The following is a 15,775-nucleotide window of genomic DNA, read 5'->3' as shown; positions in this document are numbered from 1 at the left end:
TCATTTCTCACTGGTCACTACAGATAAAATAGCACTATTAAAAAAAGGCACCAGGGGGGGGGGGGGCATTTATTTATCCAGGGTAATCCCCATTTACACCTGGTTTTTAAATGCGGGCTGTATCCGGCTAAGTCATCTGGATAATGGTTGCATTTATAAACCAGGTGTAAATTGGGTAAATGAGATCTGAACACAATGTGAGCCAGCTACCTCCAGATGTAGTCTCTAGATCTGATCACATCCTGATCACGATGCGTTTACACCTTGCCACACATGTGTTTTTCCTTATCCAGATAACATCCAGATAACTTATACATACCGGTCACATTTAAAAACCAGGTGTAAATGGATGAGATTTCCATGTCTTTTTCAAGTGAGCCCTGCTCACAGCATTCACACACATTCATAGCTGGAAGCTGAGTAATCAGTCTGCTGGCCACTGATTAGCTCCATGCAGAAGTTGGGGTTAAGGGCCTTGCTCAATTGCACCTCAGTGTATGTGTGTGTGTGTGTGTGTGTGTGTGTGTGTGTGTGTGTGTGTGTGTGTGTGTGTGTGTGTGTGTGTGTGTGTGTGTGTGTGTGTGTGTCATACATAGGCTACATACACACACACACACACACACACACACACACACACACACATACACCGCGTTGGTGCCTTGAAATGTGCTATGCAATAAATTATTATTATTATTAACTTTTATTTAGAGAGGTAATCTCTTTGAGACACATCTTTTCAAGAGAGACATTATTATTCACTCACACATTCCAAATTAAAATATTTGTGTTGAATATTGATGCATAACTACTTGATCAGAATTTGTCTGTTAAATAGTTGAAACCAATCCAGTTTCCTTGACGTGTTTATCTCACTTTATGTTGTTATTGATGCATGCATAAGTCTCTTAATTTGAAAGAGCTATGTGGCCAAAGCCAAACCAACCGGTTTATTTCTGTGGGTAACTTCGTTTGCTGTAATTATTTCTTACAAAGCACTCAGCACTGTGTTATTTAATGGCCAAAAGTACATTTTTAGGGAGTTATTATAAAGTAAATAGAATTCGTGCATCACATTTCAAAGCTGATAACGCTATTTCGTTTGAGATAGAATGTAGCCTATCGCAATGGACTCTTCCATTGTGGCGGAACAACGTGCTGGTTTGCGCTCAGTATTGCTTCTGGACTGAGAGAGAAGGTAACATCTTATGCATTCCTGTCTGTGGTTAATTAATAATTATGTACTTAATATTTCTCACTTACCGTCGATGGTAATGTAAAATTATGACAATTCTAACCAGTTGGTTTTTCTTTTTGCTGCAATAATCATGCATTTTTTGTTGTTCATTTGTGCATAAAACGTGTTAACTTGCCGCACCTGCGTGAACATTTCGTTCTAGTGCGTGGGTCGTAGTGAGTGTCGTGGGCCTAACTTAAGGAAACGTCGGTGAAGGAAGGTGCCTACTTGAAAACCCCAATGACATGCTTCATACTGCTGTTGGCTAGGGTAGGTAACTGGTGATTTGTGTCTTGTTTATTAGTTTGTTAGCCTGTTAGCTTGTTTTATTCTGGATTGGGCTTCTAAATGTGTTTTTCCTCGGATTTTGGCACAAGGGATAGTAACATCTTGTCCTGTGTATTAATTAATACTGCAGGGATGAGCAACTTTGAGAGAGGGCCGCAAAATAACTGTCCTGCTACCAGAGGGAGAGATTGTGACCGTGCACTTTGTAACAGGTTTGGTTGGTTGGTTGTGTAGCTTCTGTTATTAGACTTCACATCACTTCTTCATCTAAACTAGTATGAAGCCTTGTATTGGTGGAAATTCCCCCAGAGATAAATTACTAATATAAATTGATGATTAGATATTGCATGCACTGGCCTATCTGCAAATTAAACGGTTTACTGCATATTCAAACCAGTGTATCATATTAGAAAGACACAACTAATTACCTTCTTAATTAAAATTGGCAAAGTGGGTGGCAGTGCGTGTGGTGGCAGTGTGCGTCACGATTGTGATGTCATCAGTGATGTCATCAGTGATGTCACTTGAGCAATTGTGATGTCACTCGATCAAGTGTGATGTCATCAGTGATGTCACTCGAGCAACTGATTGCCCAACTGTGATGTCACTCAGGCAGTTGTGATGTCATCAGTGATGTCACTCGAGCAACTGATGTAGTATGAGCGCACAGTTGCACGATGGCGCCGAGGTGGGTGGGCGGTGTCTGTCTGTCTGTCAGTCAGTCATGATTTTGGGAGGCCATAGACCCGGCGATTTCCATAACTGCAGCCATGGCACATCGTCTCCAGGGATACTGTTATGATGTCAGATATCTAGGGCTAACATGGTCAAAGTTCCAAAACTTGAGGTTAACATGTAGAAATGCTGCCTGTAAGTCAAAAGCCCTCACAGAAGGTGATTAACAGCTGCAAGTGAGGGAGAAATTAGCTGTGCTGAAAAACAGCTAAAACTGAAAGAACTGTAGTGTGTTAGAGGGTACACAAGGAGAATATTGTCACAGAGGGCTAAAGAGACGATTTACCATCTAGGAAACCAGAACATTTCACATTTGAGAACTTGGAATCAGAGAATTAGGACATTTTCCTTACAGAAATGGCTCAAAATGATGAATAGATGATCAAAATAGGCAATTAATGTAATATTTGGCAATGAATTGATGGATTGACTAATTGTTGCAGCTCTATCAGTTTTTATAAAATGTATTATGTATTTTCAAAATACGTATTTGTATCTCAAATACATTTTTCAGACCAGTATTTTGTATTTGTATTGTGATACATTTTTTGAGCAAGTATTTGTAATTTGTATCACAATACTTTATGATGTATTTTCACCCATCTCTGCATGTAGATCGATAGGCTATAGTTTTACACACACCTACCATGGCGACACCAACGTGTCACTAGCTGTGTTTCCATTACAGTTTTTCGCTAAATAATTGCGATATTTCTACAACTTCGTCAAAGTACAATTCCGAATCCGACTTGCAGGCATTTCCATTGAAGTTGTTTGAAGTCGGTGACGGTACGCACACCTGAACGCAATTCCCCGTTACCAGCAGCTGCCACAGTGATTACGCACGGGGATCTGCCCCATATCCCGTCCCCTGCATGCTCAAATCCAACCAATGGTCAATGCAAATCACCACATGAAGTTACAACGCATATAAACAAGCCTGATTGTCACTTCAAAAGAAAATGAGTGGCAACATGTTGCTGGCTGCGGTGAATGCAGTGAGCACAACAGAGGAAAAAAGGTAATAAAACTGGTCCGATTTAGAGATGGAGGGAAAAAAAGGCTGATTTGGTGCAAAAATCAGAATGTTGTGTATTATAATTATCACCTGATTATTACCTGATGAAGACCCGAAGGGGTCGAAACGTTGTATAAGCTTTAATTAAACTTGTGGTCGCTGGAGCTTCAACAGTGTGCGGACTTCCTCTTCTTTTATGGTGTGTATTTTTGAGTCCAGCACCTGTAAATTTTTACGGAGATGTGCGTGCTTCCCCCTTTTTATTATAATTATAACATTGCACCTGAAACATGTATTACTCACTGTATTCACTTCAGTCAGCAGCACCGCACCGGTGTGTGCCCTCATCTCGCCGCTGTGCCAAATGCGCGCACACACAGGCAGCCTGTCACCATGGACCGATTTCTGCCATTAAAAATTCTCTATCTCCCCCGGCTCCGCTTTTGCACAACACTCGCCTTTCTGCTAGATAGCGTTGCTTCAAAGTTTTCCACTTGCTGCGGAGGTTTTGCCACGGCTTATCGAACCCTTTCTCCCTCATTTTCCGCTCCTTTTCCAAAGGAGAAGATGGGTCACATGACGTGCAAATGCGGAAAATGTGTTTCCATTACACTTTTGCGATAAACTGCTATATCGACACGTCTGAAAAAACACCTCATGAGAGCGCAACAACTTTTTGCGAAATTTGGGAGGTTTTTCTTAATTTACGTGTTTCCATTACCCGATTTTTATTGCGATATTTAGATTTTGCGCATTTCTAAGAGTAATGGAAACACAGCTACTGAAGAGAAGACTGTTCTTGTGTCTTGCATAGACTGCATGGAGGCAGACTTGAGAAGAAGAACGTAAAGAAGGTGTTGCCATAAAGCCAATACCAAACAAGGAGCGCTACGCAGTGGACCAATATGTTACTGCAACCAAATAATGTTCCCAAAACAGAGGATAGGCATTTGTGACTGTTAGAACTTCCACCAGTAGATACTGTAACCCCCATCACTCCCAATTACCCAATTATAGCTACTAATTTGGTGAAAATAAGAAATATACTGGTAATGAAAGACTATTATAGCCTACCAACATTTATATTTTTCATATCCAAATGCGTTTAGTAATGGGGTGGCTGTAGCTCAGGAGGTAGAGCGGGTCGTCCACTAATCGCTTTGGATAAAAGAGGTCGTGGTTCGATTGCCGCCTCCTACAGTATGCATGTCAAAGTGTCCTTGGGCAAGATACTGAACCACAAATTGCTCCTGATGGTGTGGCAGCACCCTGCGTGGTAGCCTGCCGCCATCGGTGTATGAATGGGTGAATGTACCTACTGATTGTAAAGCGCTTTGGATAGAAGCGCTATATAAATGCAGGCCATTTACCATTATAATGATTCCATTCATTTAATAATGAACTAAACAGGGGGGGGGGGGGGGGGGGAACGGACTTCACATTAATTTAACAAAAGTTAACACGGACATAGTCTCAACGCCAGACCCATGAGAGTTCTTACGCTGATACACTACAATACTGCATACTGCAGATCTCTCTCTGGGTCTGGGACACTTTCCCTCAGAGGGCTGGTTATGGGAGGAACCGTTCACTTGACCAGTCATATGCCAGTGATGGCTTCAGTTCTCCCCAATCAGTAACGACTTTGCAATCAGACGACACGGGAGGCGCAGCCTATTTTTCGAACCGCTCTCTCATCTCTCATCGGTGCTACGACCTGTCACTCATTCAATTTCAACCCGCCTTCAAAACCAGCAGTGGCTGGTTTAAGTGGCACAGACTCATTTATGTAGGATGCGGAGCGCAGCGATTCAACATAATATTTGAGTCTGTGGAGAGACTAACACGGACAGTACTGTGCAACAACTTACTAATATTCATGTTTGTAGTGCATTTCTACTCTGCCATGACATGTTTCAAATAAGCATGCATTTATCTCCCTTATCTTGAGGTGAGAGGTGAAAGGACCACCCCTTAGAAAATGGGCATGCCAGTTTTCCCCATGCCAACGTGTTGCCTAACTTTGAGCGTTATTTAGTCATCTTCCCGACAAGCTAGCATGACCTCATACCAATGGATGTGTTAGGTCTAGAAACTTCACTCTACCCTTAAAACTACCATAAGCCCGCTATAGCCATTTGATATTTATCACTATGAAATCTGGAGATTAATGGGAGGAATGACCAGGGAGGACAGCGGGTGAAAGGGTTAAAAAATAATGCCATCTAGTGTGATTTTTGCTTTTAGATGTTTTATTACAGAAAGCGTAAACTCATGACTAAAATAGTTATGCGTTCTGTCAATGTGTTACTTATAGATGGAATGATAGTGAAAATAAGTGGCGAATTTGCTCAACTCTTCTAGACCCATTTGGAGTGGACGTCACAGGGTTAGTTCAGCACGCGTCACACTATCCAAAACTCTGAGGAAGCCAGTGAAGCCCAAACGAGAGAGATCCCCAGAATGCAGGATAAAGACGTCTTGTGCCGTATAGACACCGGACATTCCCACTAGGAATATGACGATGTCCGGCACTGCAACTTTGGCGATGTAGTTGGATCCTAGACCCATCCTGACAGGGAGTACGGGTCAGGAAGCCTCACCCCATTGAAAGAGTTAGCTTATTTGTGTAAGGTAACTGTCTGTTACCTTATACCTTACCTGTCTTAATCGCTGTTTACAAACATAAAAAGGGTCTATTGCTGACTGCCTGAACAAGATGCTCTCAGAATTATCATTACTGTGTTCTGGATTTACAATACTAATGTGCGGTTAATTTCCTTGATACTGTGTATTAATTTAAATACAACTAAAGAAAATAAAACTATCATTACCTTTTGTTGTCATTTAATATGTCATCTCTGTCTGGTTTGTTTTCAGCTTCACTAAGAGAGCAAATGTCTTCCACATCAGAGCAGAATCTCTCCTGTACGGTCTGCCATGACATCTTTACAGATCCTGTCGTCCTGTCCTGCAGCCACAGCTTCTGTAACGCCTGTCTGCAGCGCTGGTGGCGCCGGAAACAAACACAAGAGTGTCCAATTTGTAGGGCGGTATCTTTACAGAGTAAAATACCTCGTAACTTGGTGTTGATGAACCTGTGTGAGGCTTTCTTGCTGGAGAGAGATCAGGGAGCTGCAGCGGAGTCTGAGCCTCTCTGTAGTCTGCACTCTGAGAAACTCAACCTCTTCTGTCTGGACCATCAGCAGCCAGTGTGTGTTGCCTGTATGGATTCAGAAACGCACGCCGACCACAGAATCAGATCCTTCAATCAAGCTGCACGGCATCACAAGGAGGAACTTCAGGAATCACTGGAGGCCTTAAAGGGGAAACTGCGGCGCTATAAGTTTGATAAAGCACAATGTGACATGACAGCAAAGCACATTAAGGTCCAGGCCCAACGCGCCAAGACCCAGATTAAGGAGGACTTTAAGAAGCTTCACCAGTTTCTCCAAGAGGAAGAGGAGGCCAGGATCGCTGCACTGAGTGAGGAAGAGGAGCAGAAGAGTCAGAGGATGAAGGAGAAGATGGAGGCTCTGAGCAGAGAGATAGCAGCTCTTGATGACACAGTCAGAGCCACAGAGAAGGAGCTGAAAGCTGAAGACTCCGCCTCATTCCTGCAGAACTGCAAGGCTACATTGGAGAGAGTCCAGCAGGACCACCTGTTGGTGGAGATAATACAGCTGGACTCAGGAGCTCGGATAGATGAGGCCAAACACTTGGGCAACCTGAGCTTCACAGTCTGGAACAGGATGAAGGAGATGGTCTCCTACACTCCTGTGATTCTGGACCCAAACACTGCTAATAGAATTTTCGAGCTGTCTGAAGATCTGACCAGTGTGAGACGTGGAAACAGACAGGAGCTTCCTAGAAACCGAGAGAGGTTAGCCTTTTTTTCTTCTTTGTCACATTTTTAAAAACTGAAACGGACAAAATGAAAACAAAATGTGTGGGTAGAGAGTAGACAGGAAACCCTAGATGGGCTTATACAGGGTCTCTACCTCAGAAAACCAATATGAACAATAATCCATACAAAGCATACAATATAAAGACACGAGAAAGGAAACAAGAAAAGAATAGATAAGTAAAAGATAAGCAACAGTAAAAAAAATAAAAAATAAACAGCCTTAGCTTAGCTAAATTTTAGTTTTTTTTGTACAAAAAAAAACACACAACGTGACATATTACCGGCCGGGAACTGAACACGCTGTAACTCTTGGGATTAGCAGTAGGCAGTTTGCTGACCTGGAAGCTAGTTAAATATGGAGGCTGGATCGTGCCTAAATCAAATACAATACACACATTGAAATACTATGCACACATTGAAATACAATACACATATTGGAAATACAATACATATATTGAAAATACAATACACATCTGAAGAATACAATACATGTGTAACAATAATATATAATATATAATAATATATACCAAAATGCTTATATACCAAAATGCTTAAATACAATACACATATTGAAAATACAATACACATCTTGAAAATACAACTGTATTGTATTTTCGATATGTGTATTGTATTTCGATATGTGTATTGCCTTTTCAATATGTGTATTGTATTTCAATGTGTGTATTGTATTGAATTTTGGCATGAATAATCCTGACTGGCATTAAAAAACATGGCATTTTTTCGCTATGGTAACCGCAAATCTCAGGCGAAGCGTATTTAGTTCTGTGTATTGTATTTAGTTGTGTGTATTGTATTTAGTTGTGTGTATTGTATTTCAGTGTGCATTTTTTTGACGAGTAGTACTTCTTGATTCTGATTGGCTTGACGTATCACTCCGGACCGGAAGCTCCGCTCAGCTGGCGGCTATGGAGCCATGGAGCAAATTCCTCCTCCCAGTACCCCTCCTCCACCAGCCACTCATCCTGGGCCCTCAATATGCCCCAGTATGTGTTAGCCTCATCTGGATCAACTTCCATGGGAGTTCGTGGTGCTGTGCAAGGTAACGTCAAAACGACAGGACAATTATCTAGCTAGCTAGACCTCTGGTTAGCCAGCTAGCTAGCTAGATATTTTCCAGTGGTTTTGACGTTAACGTTACCTTGCACAGCACCACGAACTCTTGATTCCATGGAAGTTGATCCATGTGAGGGTAACGTTACAGACATTGGGGGCACAGGATGAGCTGCTGGAGGAGGGGTACTGGGGGGAGGAATTAGATCCATGGCATTAGCTGCCTCCTGCAGCAGATCGGCCCACGTCTTCGTCAACATTTTGCCAGCAAGGTAGCCAAGGTAGCCAACTTAAGCTTAATTTATACTCTTTAGAAAGTGTCTCTCGACACATGGTCGCAGACTAAAAAGAAGTGTCTCTCAGGGTGGTGCACTCTGAGCCAGCTGAGTGGAGCGGGAATGGAGTGATTACGTCACAACTCAAAAAAACGGGAAACATTCCTGACTGACATTGAAAATACAATACACATCTGAAGAATACAATACATGTGTAACAATAAATACAATACCGAAATTCTTAAATACAATACACATATTGAAAATACAATACACATCTCGAAAATACAACTGTATTGTATTTTCGATATGTGTATTGTATTTCGATATGTGTATTGTATTTCGATGTGTGTATTGTATTTCAATGTGTGTATTGTATTTGATTATGGCACGAATCACCCATGCCAAAATTCAATACAATACACACATTGAAATACAATACACATATTGAAAAGGCAATACACATATCGAAATACAATACACATATCGAAAATACAATACAGTTGTTGTATTTTCGAGATGTGTATTGTATTTTCAATATGTGTATTGTATTTAAGCATTTCAGTATTGTATTTATTGTTACACAAATACACATGTATTGTATTCTTCAGATGTGTATTGTATTTTCAATATGTCTTGTATTTCCAATATGTGTATTGTATTTCAATGTGTGCATAATATTTCAATGTGTGTATTGTATTTGATTTAGGCACGATCCACCCTCCATAGTTAAAAACTTCCATGATTGGAATTTGGAAACCCTCATTAGTGTTTTGCTTGCACCTGTGTTTATTCTGCCTTTTCGACACAAAATGCCCCCCGTGAAAAGGGTCTATAGGTGTCTTTGATTACCGATAATCGATATCGGTTTCAGCCCTGAAAAAAACATATTGGTCGATCCCTAATTTCTTTTATAAACACCATGGGTAAGAGTAAGATTTCAGTCATTTTCTGTACAGTTTATTCTTTCTTTTTCCTCAACAGGTTTAACAGTTTCAGGTGTGTCCTGGGCTCCGAGGGCTTTGACTCAGGAACTCACAGCTGGTGTGTTGATGTTGGAGACAATACAGACTGGACAGTGGGTGTGGTAACAGAGTCTGTCCAGAGGAAGTATATAATACCACAGTCTTGGGTTTGGGGAATACAGTTCGATGATGGTAAATACACTACATACCCCCAGACAGCTCAAACTTCTGTTCTCCTAGTGAAGATGAAGCTCCAGAGGATCAAAGTGGATCTGGACTGGAACAGAGGAAAGCTGTCATTCTCTGATCCTGATACTAACACACACCTACACACCTTCACACACACTTGCACTGAGAGGCTGTTTCCATTCATTCGCACTATGAATAAAGATCTTGGTCTGAAGGTCTTACCGATGAAGGTCTCTGTAAGCGTGTACTAGTGTAGAACCTGACTTGGACTTGAGCACTGATGACTTGGACTCGAGCATCCATGCATTCGGACTCAGGAAGTTGGAGACTGACTTGGACTTGTTACTTGATCAATTGTTGTGGTCTCTCAATGGCCCTGATAAATGCTAGGTCACTAACAAACAAGACTTTTGTGCTTAATGACTTTTTCACCTCTCGGGAGTTGGATTTTATGTTCGTGTCAGACACCTGGCTTCAACCTGGTGATCTTACACCTTTTTCTGAACTTCTTCCTCCTGATTGCTCTTTTCTCAATTCCCCTCGGACCACCGGCAAGGGTGGAGGGTTAGCGACCATTTTTAAATCCACGTTCCACTGTCAGCAGATACCCTCTGACACCTATTCCAGCTTTGAGCTGCAACTCTTTCAGTTAAAACTCTCTTCTCCCGTGCTGTGTGCAGTGGTATATCGTCCACCAAGGATTAACAAGGACTTTATTCAGGACTTTGCAGATTTCCTGGCGGGGATTATGTTAAATTATGATAACTTTTTAATTGTCGGGGATTTTAATGTACACATTTGCTGTGAAACCAGACCCATGGTCAAAGACTTTTTACCCGCGCTGCCCGACGCGCTTGCAGACAAGCTGAGAGGAAATGGAAAAAGGATAAGCTCCAAATTTCCCTAGAAATTCTGCGGGACAGTTTAAAAAAACTTCCACAGAGCAGTTAAAACTGCTAAAACAGAGTTCATAGCCAACCTTGTATCAGAAAATAATCACAGGCCTCAGGTTCTATTCAGTACACTAAACACTCTTATAAACCCATGTGACACAGCTCACATTGTGTCATCACCCACAATCTGTGAAAACTTCTTGAAGTTCTTCACAGAAAAAATCTCTGCTCTCAGATCCTCACCCACCTCCGTTACGCTAGACCCCTCTGTTCCTCCTACATGCACAGCTGTCCTTGACCAGTTCGAGCCCATCTCTCTCTCCTCATTGTCAGATGTGGTTCGCTGTCTACGACCCACGGGCTCCCCCCTAGACAGCGTTCCCCCTTGCCTCCTCAAAGACGTTTTTTGCACTATTGGGCCGAGTATTCTCGCTCTGGTGAATTCTTCACTCAGTTCCGGGTGCGTTCCGGCTGTCTTTAAGCATGCCATAGTGCAACCCCTGATCAAAAAGAAAAATCTTGACCCCTCTGTCCTCAACAATTTCAGGCCAATCTCCAAGTTGCCTTTTTTTATCAAAAGTCTTGGAGAAAGTAGTTTTTATTCAATTGCAATCATTTTTAGATAATCATGGCATCTATGAAAAATTTCAGTCTGGTTTTAAAGCACGCCATAGCACTGAAACAGCCCTTTTAAGAGTTTTAAATTACCTTCTTCTAACTGTTGATGCCGGAAACTCTGCTGTTCTTGTGCTTTTAGATTTGACCGCAGCTTTCGACACTGTTGATCACAGGATCCTTTTATCATGCCTTGAACAGTGTGTGGGCATCAGAGGCACGGCCCTTAAATGGCTCCAGTCATATTTGACAGACAGGAGCTTCTCGGTCCACCTAGGAGAACACTCCTCGTCTGCGGCCCCACTTACGTGCGGGGTCCCTCAAGGCTCCATCTTGGGCCCAGTCCTATTTTTGTTATGCTGTCCCTGGGCTCTATTTTTGACAAACACAACATTCCCTTTCATTGTTTTGCCGACGATATTCAAATTTATATGTCATTAAAGCTGAGACTCCATGCAGCCTCTGCTGAACTGTCTCAAGGATGTTAAATCATGGATGGAGCTGAATTTCCTTAACCTCAATGAAAATAAGACTGAGATCCTTATGTTTGGGCCACCTGACCTTGTGGATGGCTGTGTCAGCACCCTCGGCCCACTAGCGTCCAAAAACCGGCCCTATGTCAAAAATCTTGGTGTCCTCTTTGACAGCTCTTTTAAATTTGACAAGCAAATTAGCTCGGTAGTTAAAAGCAGTTTCTTCCAGCTAAGACTTTTGGCGAAGGTAAAAGCCTATCTCTCCCCCCAAAATTTTGAAAGAATTATCCACGCTTTTATTACTTCTAGGCTGGATTACTGCAATTCTTTGTATGCGGGCCTAGACCAATCATCCCTGCGTCGTCTGCAGTTAGTGCAAAATGCTGCCGCTCGGCTACTAACTGGAAAAAGGAAGTGGGATCATGTGACTCCTTTGTTGGCCTCCCTCCATTGGCTTCCTGTCCGCTTCAGGATTGATTTTAAGACTTTGTTGATTGTTTACAAGGCCTTAAATGGCCTGGCACCTTCCTACATTGCAGAACTCCTACACCATCACACTCCAACTAGAGCTCTGAGGTCATCTAACCAGGTGCTCTTGAATGTCCCGAGATCTAGATTAAAAAACAGAGGCGACCGAGCCTTTGCGGTAGCTGCCCCCAAATTGTGGAACAGCCTACCCATCCATATAAGGACTGCGCAAAGCCTTGGAATTTTTAAGTCATTGCTTAAGACCCATCTATTCAAATTAGCCTTCAATTCGGGTTAAGATTGTGCCTATTACGTATATTGCTATGTGTTTTCTTCTTTTATTTCTACTGTATCAACTGTCTGTGTCTATTTGATATTTGCCTGTTCAGCACTTTGGTCAACTTTGGTTGTGTAAATGTGCTATATAAATAAATTTGACTTGACTTGACTTGTTTTGGTAATAGGTCCTATTACTGTAATTTGGAATAAGATATTCATAGCTATATTAATACCGTGGCATTATTCAATTTTGTGTGCAAAGGCAGGCACATGTGATCACAGCTTGCAGGCACATGTGTTCTACCTCATCACAGCTTGACTCAGACTCAACCTTGATGACTTGAACTCAGGTACTTGGGACTTGACTCTGACTTTTTTTTTTGGTGACTTGGACTCGCACGCGAACACTGGGGACTTGAGACTTGACTCTGACTATATGATGGAGGCAGATCTGCTATTTTAAGCGGCTGTAACTTGTTTTAAAAAGTAAATAAAGTTTATTCATAAATGTTGACTGTCGGTTTCCCCGCCTTTTTATTCATCACTACATCACTGCCTCTCACTCTTAACTCTCCTCTGGATTACTGAGAAGTGATTTGCCATTTACTTAAATAGATTTTTTTAGCTACATTTACTTTATCATTTACCAACTAATTTAGCCTCTTTTACTTCATTTATTTCACACAGCTCTAGTTTTCTATTTTTAACTAACCAACTAACCAACCACTAACATTAAAGAGGAGAGATCACATCTAAATTATAGATCCAGATTGTTTAAAAATAAATATTTAAATGTAATGTAATTTCACATAACATCAAAATTTATTTTTGGCACATGGCCATCCATTCAGATAATTGTTTGGCCCTTCATAGGAAATGCCATGACATCATCAGTGATGATTTTAGATGATTTTGGTCAATAATGATTTCACTGATGACATTACTGATGATGTAATAGACATTGTGACATCATCAGTGGGACAAAAATTGAAACTGATATTGCCCACTTGCTCCCTTTTTATATAAAAGCAGGGGTTCCTATCTGGAGGAAACCCCAGGGGAGCACAGGGAGAACATGCAAACTCCACAGGCCCTTTTTGATGATGGCTGTATGCATTGAGGACATGGGGATGGGGACACACCCTCAGCGTCCCAGGCGGGAATCGAACCCAGGACCTTCTTGCTGTAAGGCGACAGTGCCACCACTGCGTATCCCCCCCCCCCCCACGCAATTACTGTACCTGCTTTAGATGATTAAAAAGAGTAATGAAAACATAGATACGATAAAAGAAAATTTAAAACAAAACAAAAACTTTCTTAACACTGAATGTTTGAGTATGTATTGCAGTATAAAAATCTAAGATCCATAGATCGATACAAGTAAATGCATAAACTGTGCACACATATATACATATCGAGTTAAAGTGTTGAGTTTAATTATAGGTGATGGAGAACTAGTTCTAAAAGGGCTTACAGTTGGAACATGTCTCTGTGTTTTATTGTCTCTGAACTTAAGGTATATATAGCACAAGAAGAAACTACAGATTAAACAGTAAATGGTATTGGGAGTAGGAGTGTCAAAAATAATCGATTATAAGATCCATCGCCATGCGGACGTGCACGATTCTGCATCGATTCACAAATGTCAAATCGATTATTTAAAAAAATAAAAATAAAAATAAAATAAAATATAATTAAAGTACATGCAGTTGTTTATTTTAATTATGGATCATAATACAATGCAATTCCAAATGCACTTTTATTTTAAAAGTAGCCACACAGTGAGAAAAAAGAAAGTGAGAAAAAATAAATCATGTATTGCGGAAAAAAGTGATGCATCGATTTAAGATGCATCGAGATGCATCGATAATCGTAATCGAATCGAATCGTAGCCCTCTGAATCGTAATCGAATCGTGAGGCCAGTGAAGATTATATTACAATGATGAGAGTTATCAAGCTCATTTATAGTTCTTCCATTTTATTATAATAATCTCATACACATGTAAAAAGTTGCATTGTGCAAGAATACTGTAGACATTTTACAAAAAAGGTAACATCAAGGAAAAGGCATTGTGACTAACAACTGCATTGGTTGAGATTGTCAAAAGAAAACTGTATTTATTTTCTCATATCTATGTTAACCAGGTACATACAGTACAGTGTATTGTGATATACACTTACAGCCATCTAAGATAATTCACTTTGAATAGCATTTGATGATCTATCCTCAGCATCATAATATGACAAAATGTGGTTTTATAAATGTCCTAGAAACACCGTTATAATCAGTCATTGCATGTTCACACTGATGACTGCAAACAGTAGAAAGTGATCTGGGATCTGTGTTATTGTGGGTGTTGAGTGGCAGTTAACCATTCCACAACTCAGACAACTATCTGGAGGACTTCAACAATCGGTGTGTTTTTGGGTTGGCCGGAGTCTGCTGAGGACTTGGTGCGACCTCCCCTCTCTGTGCCGCTACTCTTCTGGCTCAGTCCATCACAGAAGTCCGGCTGGCCGCTCTGCTGGTGACCAAATTGGAAGCGGATCCTGAGCTCTCCGACGCGGGAGCGAGGGAGCACATCTGGGATCCACTCGATCACAAACGGGCTGGCCTCCTGATCTGCTGTGCATGTTCCTAGCAGAGACAGACACAGCAGCATTCACAACAGGGTCGATGCAGCTGATGAGAATGATCTCTCTGTGCTAATATGATATACTGTATGCACCTCATAATATGGTATTATTACCATTGCCCAGAAGAACCTTGCTCACTTACAAACCCAAGAAAGACCTAAAACCAGGGTTCCTACACATTTTCAATAAAAAAATGCCATACTTTTTCCACACCTTGATTTGTTTTGAAGATTTTGTCTGGTGTTCAATATGATTTACACAGATCTGACATCTTACCCCTGCTAACTAGGTCATATTCCCGTATAGATAAAGATTGTTCTTCATAGCCATAAATATCAGAAATGATCTTCCATCTTCTTAAGTTCTCCCTTTCTTGACAAACTCCCTCATATCAAAACACTTTCCTTCATTTGTTTGTTACCTCAGCCAGTCGTGGCTTTTGATCAAGCAATAATTAGGAAAGCCTGATCTCTCTCCGTCATCGCTTCCTACACGGTTTCAATTTTAAAATTCCATATTCCAGGCAGACCCTGGTCTATGTTCTTGACTGGATTTGATATTTGGCGGGTATTATTGATATAATGCATGTTGACAGAGGCTGGGTAATAATATCAAAAACTATAAATAACAAAAACTGCTGACTCAAAGTGGGTTTACAACAACATAAAAGCTATAATTATGTGTGTATTGATTGAACCACAACCTTTTCCAGACATTTTGTTATAAT

At 41.1% G+C, this 15,775-nt stretch overlaps 2 protein-coding genes across 2 annotated transcripts in view; one reads left to right on the top strand and one right to left on the bottom strand.

The window, feature by feature from the left end:
- Positions 1-6,172: 6,172 nt before the first annotated feature.
- Positions 6,173-10,387, top strand: LOC310780526 (E3 ubiquitin-protein ligase TRIM35-like; the record flags this gene model as incomplete). Its single annotated transcript, XM_083641091.1, has 3 exons — positions 6,173-7,158; positions 9,513-9,638; positions 10,363-10,387. The coding sequence occupies 3 exons, from the start codon at positions 6,173-6,175 to the stop codon at positions 10,385-10,387; spliced, it is 1,137 nt and encodes a 378-aa protein (XP_083497217.1).
- Positions 10,388-14,389: 4,002 nt separating this feature from the next.
- cUnh2orf42 (chromosome Un C2orf42 homolog) overlaps positions 14,390-15,775 on the bottom strand; it is a gene marked incomplete at its 5' end in the record, with an annotated part of 6,758 nt that continues 5,372 nt past the window's right edge. Inside the window, one exon of the mRNA XM_083641090.1 lies at positions 14,390-15,049. Coding sequence (XP_083497216.1) covers positions 14,796-15,049 — 254 coding nt within the window. The 3' untranslated portion in view covers positions 14,390-14,795. The remainder of the gene's footprint in view (positions 15,050-15,775) is intronic.

The sequence above is a fragment of the Poromitra crassiceps genome (genome assembly GCF_964638095.1).
Source record: "Poromitra crassiceps genome assembly, chromosome: 8".
Lineage (NCBI taxonomy): Eukaryota > Metazoa > Chordata > Actinopteri > Beryciformes > Melamphaidae > Poromitra > Poromitra crassiceps.
Note: the sequence above shows the minus strand (reverse complement) of the source record. Positions and strands in the feature narration are given on the sequence as shown.